Genomic DNA, 14004 nt, shown 5'->3' with positions numbered 1-14004 from the left:
ATGAGGTGTTACGACAATCTCCTTCCCTTAAATGTAATTGAATTAAAACATTCTAAGAGCCTGTATAGAGCTTTCTGGTACTAGCCTAATAGAACATGTTTCAATCTTACAGTAAAGGAAAAGGAGGATCTCCACCCTGAAGTTGAGTCCCAGGGCATGAATGATGACACATTCTGTGATTACAGGTGAGCCATTTGCTATTGTTCTTGAGAATGGTGAGATTTAATATGGAAGTGCTTACATTGACAGCAATATGTATTTTCACTATATTATATTTATGATTGCGCTTTGTGGCAATGAGATTAGAAGAACTTCCATACTTTTCATGATTTTCTTACTGTACATCTCTCTTGTCCCGAAAGAACCTTATATGCATGCGCTTTTCTTGGATCAGCACAGAAATGAAAATTCCCAACAGTTTGCAGCTAAGTAAACAAAAAATGTAGGTAGTTGTCCGTAAATTGATATGGTACTGTAGAGTAGGATATTGTGTATAGTATATGTTTTGTCAATGTGTGTCTGGGTGGGTGCATGTGCACTTGCGTAAAATCACAAACACATTTGTTGTACGTTACTCCCTATGTAGTAGATGTGCTTTAAATCAAATCAAATCAAGTTTATTTTATATAGCCCTTCGTACATCAGCTAATATCTCGAAGTGCTGTACAGAAACCCAGCCTAAAACCCCAAACAGCAAGCAATGGAGGTGTAGAAGCATGTGATTTATTCTGAGACATGTAGGACAAAAGACTTCCTTCAAAGCTGGAAAAAAAACTAAACGGGGGGTCAAAGGCGAGACATCTTTTGATGACCAAAGTCATCAAAAATCAGTGATGCACTTCCATCTCTCTCATGTCTGTGTGACCACGCAGTGCCCAGTTAACTCCTCTCTCATAGAGAGCAAGGCGCTGCAGCTGAGGTCGAGGAGGAAGTTGGATTCAGATCAGAGCCCAAAATGAACCCGGGACTGTAGCAGCAACTCTGCAGTAATTTTATCACAGTATGGCGATGTCACAGCATAGCTGTGTTCGAATACTCATACTAACCGCACTAACCATACTATTTGTGAAGTGAATTGAGTATGTAGTATGCTTATTGGTCATAGTATGGATATAGTTAGTATGCCAAAAGTTCCTGGATGCCGTACTAAATTTGGCAAAATACGAAGTATACACGCATAGGACACTATTTCCGTACTTTTAGGGCCCGTAATGCAATTCTTCAGAAAATGGGCGTGGCTTCACAACGTTTTCAGATTTGACGAAAATGGCTGAAAATATGCAGCCAAAGTCCGACGAGCGAATACAAATTAATTTAACTAACTAATGACAAATGTTAAGAAAATGTTGAGCAATGTAATAAAGTAATGACTTTTCAAATAAGTTACACGTTATGTTGGCTGACAATCTTGTGTCTCCCGGGTGGCGCAGTGGTCTAGGGCACTGCATCGCAGTGCTAGCTGCGCCACCAGAGTCTCTGGGTTCACGCCCAGGCTCTGTCGCAGCCGGCCGCAACCGGGAGGTCCGTGGGGCGACGCACAATTGGCATAGCGTCGTCCGGGTTAGGGAGGGTTTGGCCGGTAGGGATATCCTTGTCTCAGTATGTAAAAAAAAAAATGTAATAAAATGTATGCACTCTACTGTAAGTCGCTCTCGATAAGAGCGTCTGCTAAATGACTAAAATGTAAATGTAAATGTAATTTGTTAGCTACACTATCCTTACGAGCCGCATAGCATTACAGCAGTGTGTACCAGTATGTTAGTTAGTTACATAACGTTAGTTGGATACTAATACATCGAACTTGCCAGGCAGTATATTAACTATCTTTTACCTAACGTTTATTGACTTGATTATTCACATTCTTAGCTAAGTGGTATAGTTGTTGTGCGTTTCAATGGACATTGTTAATTCATTGTTAAATCATCAACGCTCTGGATAACATAAAAACAGCCTAACCAGCTCTGCTATGGTGAGTAAAATGGTCAGCGTGAGGTGTTCTCTCATTTGTGTCTGGAAGTAGCTAGCTATCGTTAGCCAGTTAACTTGGGTGCTTGACTGCCGTTGAACGCTCGGATCAATCCTACTCCTCTGCCAGAGAGTCCAGGGTGCACTCTGAATGCTCTGAGAGCAAAACACTCAGAATTTACAGTCTGACAATGCTCTGGATTTACGAACGCCCAGAGCGCAGTCCGGCACTGCAGATTGAATTTACGGACACACACAAAATCGTAAAATGTTTAGCTAGTCATTTGTTATGCTAACAAGCTAGCAAGAGGTTGCATAGCAACAGCATCAACTTCCGGTAGACAGGTAAAGCTCTAGTATGCTCAACTAAAATAATACCGTTCGTTTACAGTATACTAAAATGAACTAATAGTATGCAGTATATACTCATTAAGTATGTAGTATACAGTATGTTTAGTATGGGTATTCGAACACAGACCATGATGGGTCGCACCAGCTGCCGCACTCCACCAATAAACATAACACTTAGTGTTATATTGGCACTTGTTTGCCAGCTCTGATGTAGAAAAAAGAAAGAGAGATTGGTAGCAATTAAAATGAGGCCAATGTAAACTGAAAAATTACCTGATATCATACAGATATGAGAAGATTAATGTTGGATGATTTAATAGATTATTGAAAATGATTTCTTAAAGGCCTGATATGTAAATCTTCACATCTATATCTTAATGCTTCCCCTAATCAATTGTCTCATGTTTGTGTTGACTATTCAGTATGTACAACCATTTGATAAATTATCATATCACACTGAATTATGAATGCTAAATGGGACAGAGATAATGTAGAGTATTACCACATATCGATGGTCCTGGGCTTTAGTGAGGGTGATGAGAAATCCTTGGTACTGAGGTGACCCTTTGTCTTGTCGAGAGACACCTGCAAGCTGGCCATGTGCCCAGTCTTAAATTGGCATCTAATCTCCTTGGCCCCGGCGTGCTCCCCTGGGAATACCAGGAATGACAGGCTGTTTGTCTGGGATTGCATATGGCCACTCTGTACGGAATGAGCAGCACTCGGGCAATTTCCATCTAAAGAGATTTGAAATTGCCTTCCGTCCTGAAGCCTTGGCAATTAGCAATTAGTGAAGTGAAGGGATTGTACAGTGGTAGCCTCACCCCGCCTCCCTTGCCCCCCATCCACCCTTTCCCCATCAAAACCACACCCCCACCCGCTATGTTAAAGCCATGCTAGCTGTGTGTGTTTCCGTGTGCATGTGCGCACACGTCTGTGAGTTTGTTTGTGTGCGCACGTTTGTGTGCGCATGTCTGTGTGAGCATGTGTGTGTATATCAGTGTTAAAGCTGCAATATCATTTACATTTACATTTAAGTCATTTAGCAGACGCTCTTATCCAGAGCGACTTACAAATTGGTGCATTCACCTTATGATATCCAGTGGAACAACCACTTTACAATAGTGCATCTAACTCTTTTAAGGGGGGGGGGGGTTTAGAAGGATTACTTTATCCTATCCTAGGTATTCCTTAAAGAGGTGGGGTTTCAGGTGTCTCCGGAAGGTGGTGATTGACTCCGCTGACCTGGCGTCGTGAGGGAGTTTGTTCCACCATTGGGGTGCCAGAGCAGCGAACAGTTTTGACTGGGCTGAGCGGGAACTGTACTTCCTCAGAGGTAGGGAGGCGAGCAGGCCAGAGGTGGATGAACGCAGTGCCCTTGTTTGGGTGTAGGGCCTGATCAGAGCCTGAAGGTACGGAGGTGCCGTTCCCCTCACAGCTCCGTAGGCAAGCACCATGGTCTTGTAGCGGATGCGAGCTTCAACTGGAAGCCAGTGGAGAGAGCGGAGGAGCGGGGTGACGTGAGAGAACTTGGGAAGGTTGAACACCAGACGGGCTGCGGCGTTCTGGATGAGTTGTAGGGGTTTAATGGCACAGGCAGGGAGCCCAGCCAACAGCGAGTTGCAGTAATCCAGACGGGAGATGACAAGTGCCTGGATTAGGACCTGCGCCGCTTTCTGTGTGAGGCAGGGTCGTACTCTGCGAATGTTGTAGAGCATGAACCTACAGGAACGGGTCACCGCCTTGATGTTAGTTGAGAACGACAGGGTGTTGTCCAGGATCACGCCAAGGTTCTTAGCACTCTGGGAGGAGGACACAATGGAGTTGTCAACCGTGATGGCGAGATCATGGAACGGGCAGTCCTTCCCCGGGAGGAGGAGCAGCTCCGTCTTGCCGAGGTTCAGCTTGAGGTGGTGATCCGTCATCCACACTGATATGTCTGCCAGACATGCAGAGATGCGATTCGCCACCTGGTTATCAGAAGGGGGAAAGGAGAAGATTAATTGTGTGTCGTCTGCATAGCAATGATAGGAGAGACCATGTGAGGATATGACAGAGCCAAGTGACTTGGTGTATAGCGAGAATAGGAGAGGGCCTAGAACAGAGCCCTGGGGGACACCACTGGTGAGAGCACGTGGTGCGGAGACAGATTCTCGCCACGCCACCTGGTAGGAGCGACCTGTCAGGTAGGACGCCATCCAAGCGTGGGCCGCGCCGGAGATGCCCAACTCGGAGAGGGTGGAGAGGAGGATCTGATGGTTCACAGTATCAAAGGCAGCCGATAGGTCTAGAAGGATGAGAGCAGAGGAGAGAGAGTTAGCTTTAGCAGTGCGGAGCGCCTCCGTGACACAGAGAAGAGCAGTCTGTATGTAACTTTTTGGGCGACCCAACCAAATTCACATAGAAATGTGTGTTATAGATCTGTCATTCTCATTGAAAGCAAGTCTAAGAATTGGTAGATATGTTCTATATGTGCTATTTCTATGCCTCCCGTTTTGACGTTTTGTTTTTGCATCTTTTACTTTCGGTTTTGTACACCAGCTTCTAACAGCTGAAAAGACAATATTTTTGGTTATGGAAAATATATTTCACAGCGGTTAAAATCAGGGATGGGCAACTTTGATGCGGGTGGTATCCACAAAAAAAACTGAACTCACCATGAGGGGCTGCAGTGGCTCGTGGGTCAGCGTACCCACATCCATACCCCCCCACCCATTGTAGCGGCGCCCCTTCATGATAGCAAAGAAAACAAAACATTTATTTAAGTTAATGTTCTGCTAAATATTGCCGTTTTAAATCAGGTTTGCTGCAATTTTACACGTTTTGCATTGAGGCGGAGAGAAGATTTTGCAATTTTCTAACAAATTTCATGCAATTCAAAAAAAATATATCTGTTTTACAATTAATTTCATGTAATTCTACACATTTCGCCATAGTGTGGAGGCAAATGTTTACAGTTTTTAATATGATAACTGATGATCAATGGGCACCACCCCAGTCGATAATTCTACCATGCTTACTACAAGTTTAGAGAGCTGGCCGCTAGACTAATTTTACCAATCTAAACCATTTCCTGACATAGGCAAATTGAGTGACTGCTGATGCACAACCACATTTTGAAATTGCGCATTGTGTATTCTAACGCTCAAAAGTAAGTTGAGACCCCGACTGAGTTCCCCAAAAATGTAATAAATAAATAAATAAAAGAAACTACAAAAGGGCGCCAGTTTCCCATCCATGGTTTAGATGGTACAATGATTCTCTACACTATACTTACTTGTTTTGTCACATAAACTGAAATTAGGAAAATTATTAGATACTATTTCTACATAGTGCATATTTAATTTAGTCAACAATAACTACATTTTACAAAAAATATTCATTATCTATTTTCCCTGACAAAAACTAATGACGATAACGAGACGAGATGCCATCAGAAAATATATAAATATAACAAATTAGTTTTCATTTCAGTTGAAGAAAATGTGATCTAAAAAACGTACCCCTTCGGCTCATCTTACCCCACTCTCCCCTTAAGTGAAATTCTTACCTTGAGAGCTCTTTCCCAACAATGCAGTGATGATAATAATAATAATAATATACTGTAGATAATAATAGAACATAAAATACAATAAAAAACACACAAGAACTATGATGTGAGTTTAAAAAAAACATCAGTGCCTGTATCTTATTCAATGTACAGGGGTACTGGAGTGGTTGTGGGTTTATACATAAAAAGTGACTGGTAGTCAGATATACATGTAAACAGAGCTGAAAAGTGACTGGTAGCAGGAATATATAACTATGGATGGTAATATATACAGCTCATTTGGAAAGTATTCAGACTCCTTGACTTTTTCCACATTTTGTTACGTTACAGACTTATTCTAAAATTGATTAAATTGTCCCCCCCCCTCAATCTACACACAAGACCCCACAATGACAAATCCAAAACAGGTTTTTAGACATTTTTGCCAATGTATAAAAAATGTTAGATCACCTTTTACATACTATAAGTATTCAGACCCTTTACTCAGTACTTTGTTGAAGCATCTTCGGCAGCGATTACAGCCTCAAGTCTTATTGGGTATGACGGTACAAGCTTGGCACACCTGTATTTGGGGAGTTTCTCTCATTCTTCTCTGCAGATCCTGTCAAGCTCTGTCAGGTTGGATTGGGAGTGCAGCTATAGCACAGCTATTTTCAGGTCTCTCCAGAGATGTTCAAGTCTGGGCTCTGGCTGTCATGTGCCTTTCACTGAGGACTGGCTTCCGTCTGCCCACTCTACCATAAAGGCCTGATTGGTGGAGTGCTGCAGAGATGGTTGTCCTTCTGGAAGTTTAGGAGTCTGTTGGTCTGAGCCTTGATGTACCGGTACCACCTACCGGACGGGAGCATGGAGAACAGTCTTTGTCAATTTTTCGGGGCTTTTTCAGACACCACCTGGCATATACTATTTGCTAAATATTATTACTGTAATAATTCTGTCATTGTTGGAAAGCTCAGATACTTCCCTCTTTAAGTGAATCATTGTAATTCATCCCCCTCGGATGGTTATGACGAGGAGAGAATTGGAGCTGTAAATTGTTTCAACTTTATCCAGCTATTTAACCATAGCCTGGATTAACCATAGAGTAGGCTACAATCTACCACAATAGCAATGTTGCCAGCTAAGATATAGGAGGGTATTGTAGTTGGACAAGGCTATCTGAATTTAAGCATATCTTAACACAGGAAGTTAGAGGTAAATATCAATTATTCAATGAAAAAAATTACTGACTGAAACTAGACTAAAACGGTCCAGACTTTTAGTCGACTGACAATAACATTAGGGATTCTTCAGTAAAGTCTTTGTTGTTCATTGAGAAATACTGCACCAAAAATCGAAGTTAGATATAAAATTGCGTGATTAAGATCTCCTCTGCAAAAACGTCTATATTAATGACAGATTTCTTGAGTTATCTTAGATTCATTCTGACTATTTTGAGGAAGCGTATACTGGCTACGGAATCTCAAAATCGAATAACAGCACTGTTGCTGCTTTTTCCTCGTATTTGAAGTGAAAGTCTTTTGAGTATGCGGGCACGCCAGCCAAACTGAAGCATACTGACGCCTTAAGACTAACATGAAATCTAAAATAGCAGCCAAAATTAACACGTGCGTGTGTGTGTGTGTGTGTGTGTGTGTGTGTGTGTGTGTGTGTGTGTGTGTGTGTGTGTGTGTGTGTGTGTGTGTGTGTGTGTGTGTGTGTGTGTGTGTGTGTGTGTGTGTGTGTGTGTGTGTGTGTGTGTGTGTGTGTGTGTGTAACCAAAATGAGCCTCTGTCCTTTGTGCTGTGTGACAGTGACAGTGAGGAAAACCCACTGAAGGCTAGCCAATGTTCCCTGGATGGGGGCATGGGAGGGGACAGCGACTATGGGGACGAAGAAGAATGCCAGTTCAACGAAGACGGCTCGTTTATCGGTGAATACTCTGGCCACAAAAACAGAGGCACTGTAAGAGAGTCCAATGGACCCAGCCGGGTCACTGCGTGAAGAGACAAATGCTTCCTTCGGACTTCCCTCTGAAAGGTGTGTGACAGCAAAGGGAAATTAATGGCATCATCTGTGTGATGCATGACGTTGATCAGAAATGTTAAATTCCTGTCAATCACAATTGTATATGATGCATATTTATTTTGTACCTCCACATTGTGACGGATTCATTAGGAAATGTTTTCACATTCTTGTAGACAGGATTGGACATCTGCAGTTTCAATATATAGTACCAGTCAAAAGTTTGGACACCTACTCATTCAAGGGTTTTTCTTTATTTTCACTATTTACTACATTGTAGAATAATAGTTAAGACATCAAAACTATGAAATAACATATATGAAATCATGTACTGTAGTAACCAAAAAAGTGTTAAACAAATGAAATCATATTTTCTATTTTAGATTCTTCAAAGTAGCTACCCTTTGCCTTGATGACAGCTTTGCACATTCTTAGCATTCTCTCAACCAGCTTCACCTGGAATGCTTTTCCAACAGTTTTGAAGGAGTTCCCACATATATTGAGCACTTGTTGGCTGCTTTTCCTTCAGTCTGCGGTCCAACTCATCCCAAACCATCTCAATTGGGTTGAAGTAGGGTGATTGTGGAGGCCAGGTCATCTGATGCAGCACTCCATCACTCTCCTTCTTGGTCAAATAGCCCTTACACAGCCTGAAGGTGTGTTAGGTCACTGTGCTGTTGAAATACAAAATATAGTCCCACTAAGCGCAAACCAGATTGGATGGCGTATCACTGCAGAATGCTGTGGTAGCCATGCTGGTTAAGTGTGCCTTGAATTCTAAGTAAATCACTGACTGTGTCACCAACAAAGCACCATCACACCTCCTCCTCAATGCTTCACGGTGGGAACCACACATGTGGAGGTCATCCGTTCACCTACTCTGCATCTCAAAACATGGCGGTTGGAACCAAAAACCTCCAATTTGGACTCATCAGACCAAAGGACAGATATCCGCCTGTCTAATTTCCATTGCTCGTGTTTCTTGGCTCAAGCAAGTCTTTTCTTGTTATTGGTGTCCTTTAGTAGTGGTTTCTTTACAGCAATTCGACAATGAAGGCCTGATTCACACAGTCTCCTCTGAACAGTTGATGTTGATGTGTCTGTTACTTTTATTTAGGCTGCTTTCTGAGGCTGGTAACTCTAATGAACTTATCCTCTGCAGCAGAGGTAACTCAGTGTCTTCCTTTCTTGTGGTGGTCCTCATGAGATCCAGTTTCATCATAGCGCTTGATGGTTTTTGCAACTGCACTTGAAGAAACTTTCAAAGTTCTTGAAATGTTCCGTTTTGACTGACCTTTATGTCTTAAAGTAATGATGGACTGTCGTTTCTCTTTGCTAATTTGAGCTGTGCTTGCCATAATATGGACTTGGTCTTTTACCAAATAGGGCTATCTTCTGTATACCACCTGCCATGGTTCCTCCTGGCACCAGAGGGAGTCAGGTGTGTCTTATTATTTCATAATTGTCCTTTGCAGAAGCTTGAATTGTTTACCGTGTGCATTCGTTTCCTGAGTGAATTTTCGATACTTAGTGTTTATTGTTTTTTCTGGTCTCTTCTCTGCACCTGGGTCCAACGTTACCACGTCACACTACCCCTACCTTGTCACAACACAACTGATTGGCTCAAACGCATTAAGAAGGAAAGAAATTCCACAAATTAATTTTCAACAAGGCACTCCTATTAATTGAAATGCATTCCAGGTGACTACCTCATGAAGCTGGTTGAGCGAATGCCAAGAGTGTGCAAAGCTGTCAAGGCAAATGGTGGCTACTTTGAATAATCTCAAATATAACCTCTATTTTGATTTAACAATGTTTTGGTTGCTACATGATTCCATATGTGTTATTTCATAGTTTAGATGTCTTTATTATTCTACAATGTAGAAAATAGTAAAAATAAAGAAAAACCCTTGAATGAGTAGGTGTCCAAACTTTTGACTGTTACTGTAAATACACTATATAGATATTTAAAAAGAAAAGGTAGACAGCAGACGCATACTGTCATATTAACTTGTACATTTGATAAGAAGGTATCATTAATAACAATGCATGATATCTTATGTTTTTACTTTCTTAGAAAAGGTCAGAACAGATATGAGGCATGCACATTCTTTATACCACGGTATTGTTGAATACTTGTTTCTGATTGGCTTGAAGGACATTCTAAGGGATAATCAATGAGTGGCTCTGCATTCTATGGAAAATAATGAAGGACCTGGAAGGCGTGTTCCACGACACGCAGAGTGGAACTGACCTTCCACTAAATTGGATTATTTTCCAGAAAACGCATAGAGCCCTCAGTTGATAAACCCTTTCATACCAGGGCTATAATTTAGCACATTTGCCACTAGAAATGTGTTCATTTGATAGTAGAATTTAAAAAAAATCAACTTTTGCTTTCAAAAGCAGCTCTAACAGAACATGTAAGAATTAACTATAGCCATTGAATTCTACCGAGGTAATATACCGTGGGCTATAGAGTTTAATCGTGAATGCGGATTGGTTAAAACCGTAAATGGTGTCTATTCCACCATTTACCACCGGCTAAATCTATGATGTTAAAATGCCTACAGTCATGGCCAAAAGTTTTGAGAATGACACAAATATTAATTTTCACAAAGTCTGCTGCCTCAGTTTGTATGATGGCAATTTGCATATACTCCAGAATGTTATGAAGAGTGATCAGATGAATTGCAATTAATTGCAAAGTCCCTCTTTGCCATGTAAATGAACTGAATCCCCCAAAAACATTTCCACTGCATTTCAGCCCTGCCACAAAAGGACCAGCTGACATCATGTCAGTGATTATCTCGTTAACACAGGTGTGAGTGTTGACGAGGACAAGGCTGGAGATCACTCTGTCATGCTGATTGAGTTCGAATAACAGACTGGAAGCTTCAAAAGGAGGATGGTGCTTGGAATCATTGTTCTTCCTCTGTCAACCACAGGCAAAATCATGCCTCATTAAATCAAATCAAATCAAATCAAATTTTATTAGTCACATACACATGGTTAGCAGATGTTAATGCGAGTGTAGCGAAATGCTTGTGCTTCTAGTTCCGACAATGCAGTAATAACCAACAAGTAATCTAACCTAACAATTCCACAACTACTACCTTATACACACACACAAGTGTAAAGGGATAAAGAATATGTACATAAAGATATATGAATGAGTGGTGGTACAGAACGGCATGGCAAGATGCAGTAGATGGTATAGAGTACGGTATATACATATGAGATGAGTACTGTAGGGTATGTAAACATAAAGTGGCATAGTTTAAAGTGGCTAGTGGTACATGTATTACATAAAGATGGCAAGATGCAGTAGATGATATAGAGTACAGTATATACATATGAGATGGGTAATGTAGGGTATGTAAACATTATATTAAGTGGCATTGTTTAAAGTGGCTAGTGGTACATTTTTACATAATTTCCATCAATTCCCATTTTTAAAGTGGCTGGAGTTGAGTCAGTATGTTGGCAGCGGCCGCTAAATGTTAGTGGTGGCTGTTTAACAGTCTGATGGCCTTGAGATAGAAGCTGTTTTTCAGTCTCTCGGTCCCTGCTTTGATGCACCTGTACTGACCTCGCCTTCTGGATGATAGCGGGGTGAACAGGCAGTGGCTTGGGTGGTTGTTGTCCTTGATGATCTTTATGGCCTTCCTGTGACATCGGGTGGTGTAGGTGTCCTGGAGGGCAGGTAGTTTGCCCCCGGTGATGCGTTCTGCAGACCTCACTACCCTCTGGAGAGCCTTACGGTTGTGGGCGGAGCAGTTGCCGTACCAGGCGGTGATACAGCCCGACAGGATGCTCTCGATTGTGCATCTGTAGAAGTTTGTGAGTGCTTTTGGTGACAAGCCGAATTTCTTCAGCCTCCTGAGGTTGAAGAGGCGCTGCTGCGCCTTCTTCACAACGCTGTCTGTGTGGGTGGACCAATTCAGTTTGTCCGTGATGTGTACACCGAGGAACTTAAAACTTTCCACCTTCTCCACTACTGACCCGTCGATGTGGATAGGGGGGTGCTCCCTCTGCTGTTTCCTGAAGTCCACAATCATCTCCTTTGTTTTGTTGACGTTGAGTGTGAGGTTATTTTCCTGACACCACACTCTGATTGTTACTCTCATTGTCTCATTGTTATGGATGTATATAAATATATGTCACTAGAAAACACCTTAAACAAATGCAAGCTACTTTGCTGTAATTGTTGATGCACTTTTTGACGTGACTGTAAGTTAGCCGTAGTTGGCTAGCTAGCAAGCAAGTGATGAGAACGTTGCCAGCCACTATGGCAATGGAACATTTAGAACTAATGACTGGGTCGCGTCCATAGATACAGAACAAAAAGACTAAACTGGGTCTTGTCCCTGGCAACCGAACCGATAGAACGACCAGCCGGCTTGGTTAGCAACCCTAGATTGAAAGGGGCTATTTCTATGTGAATTAATGAGGCGAAACACACCTAAATTCAAACTGTTGTTAGAAAATAAAACTTATTAGCAAATAATTAGAAATTGAAACATAGCCTATAGATAATTAGCAAGCAGCGCGTTTTAACTGTCCTGTTGCGTAACGATCACATTTTGGAACAGTGAGTGCATTCTGACATCACGTGCATAAAACGACTCACGCCGTCAGAGCTCACGGGTGAAAAGGTAAAAACATTATTGGCATTGTTGAAATCGATTTTCATAAATAGTTAGCAAGCTAATATTTAGGAGGACTGATGGCTTAATTAGCTAGCAAGCTTGTTTGATAGGTTACCACGGCAACTAGTACAACCGTCTACTAAACTTGCAAGCAACTTCAGTTGATGCTGAACACATTAATAGCAGCAAATGTGTGTGTCTGTGGGGGGGGGGGTTATAGCGTGGTATAAGTGGGATAATCAACAACTCTGAGCTCTATGCATTCTATGGAAAATAATGCAACTCGGTGGAAGGTTAGTGCCGCTCCGCTACGCACCTTGGCACACACCTTCCACGTTGTGTATTATTTTCTATAGACTGCATAGCCCCTCGTTGATTACCTTTACATAATTACTTGTGCCTACTGTTGTATATTTAATTTTCACAATGTTAAAAGTGTTTTTAATTGTATTTTTAAGTCATCACTGTATGTCTAATACATCACTGTGTTTGTTTATTTCATGAAAATAACTCAAAAGATATTTTTTATCATTTATTTCCCTGAGCCTCCTTTCGCCATTGAAATTCTCAGTCTGATTGTTTGGGCGTTGATACAAATTAAAATATATTTACCATAAATACACAGCCCTGATTGTTGGATATAATTGTCTAGACCCCTTCACTCAACTCTGGACCTCGAAGACAGTTCCACTGTGTTTTTTAAATTGTTCTCTTATAATCAGGGACTGACTTAGAACTGGGACACCAGGTGTGGGCAATTATCAGGTAGAACGTAAAACCAGCAGGCTCTGGACCTCGTAGGGTATGAGTTGAGTACCCCTGCTCTAGAGCCTACTCAGCTTACCCCTTCAAAGTAGGAGGATTACGCATGCAAATAAAAGATGACTGGTCATTGGTCAGAATAATAAGATCCGATTGTGATGCCATGATCTTGGTCAAAAACTCCATCCCACCGGAACAGGCTGAAATTCCAGACATTCTTTAAAAAAATCTGTTACATCATTTTCACAACCTTATAGTGTTATTTGACCTCACAGTGTGGAAATATCATCAGAATAACAGGAAATCAAGTTTTTGATGGCACTGCCCCTTTAATACTTCACAACACTGTATATATTGTAGAAAACAAAAGTTGGCTTTGTATGCAATGTGTGAATGTTACTGTTGTTTATTACATTTTATAATGTTAATACTGATGTCTAATGTGTTTTTGTAAATGATAAGATCAAACATATTAAAGGTGTTTCCATCCCTGCTTTGGAAAATTGTCTACTAGTAAATTAAATGTAAAAGACGAATTTAATAATTGAAATAATTATATGCTGGTGAAATAAAATTTTTTTTAAATACAGATTATAATGAAATCACCCTATGCACATCTATAGTACAGTAGAAGGTGTTAGGGCATTGGTCAAATTTAGGTCAGTTTTAATTTGAAATACCTGTCAAAATCATGGCATGAACCAATTTCATTCAACAGAA

General features: G+C 41.2%; 1 protein-coding gene across 3 annotated transcripts in view; it reads left to right on the top strand.

The window, feature by feature from the left end:
- The window catches only part of chl1a (cell adhesion molecule L1-like a), a 122245-nt gene extending 108458 nt beyond the window's left edge, over positions 1-13787 (top strand). For 2 of the 3 annotated variants that reach the window (XM_071371920.1, XM_071371922.1), the window contains 2 exons: positions 113-185; positions 7660-9766. In XM_071371920.1, the coding sequence (XP_071228021.1) occupies positions 113-185; positions 7660-7849 (263 nt within the window). In that variant the 3' untranslated portion in view covers positions 7850-9766. Of the gene's footprint in view, positions 1-112; positions 186-7659; positions 9767-10637 lie in introns of those variants that run through there. The other variant, XM_071371921.1, reaches the window with a different exon arrangement.
- The last annotated feature ends 217 nt before the right edge of the window (positions 13788-14004 follow it).

This window comes from Salvelinus alpinus, chromosome 28 (genome assembly GCF_045679555.1).
Source record: "Salvelinus alpinus chromosome 28, SLU_Salpinus.1, whole genome shotgun sequence".
In the NCBI taxonomy this organism is placed as follows: Eukaryota; Metazoa; Chordata; class Actinopteri; order Salmoniformes; family Salmonidae; genus Salvelinus; species Salvelinus alpinus.
Note: the sequence above shows the minus strand (reverse complement) of the source record. Positions and strands in the feature narration are given on the sequence as shown.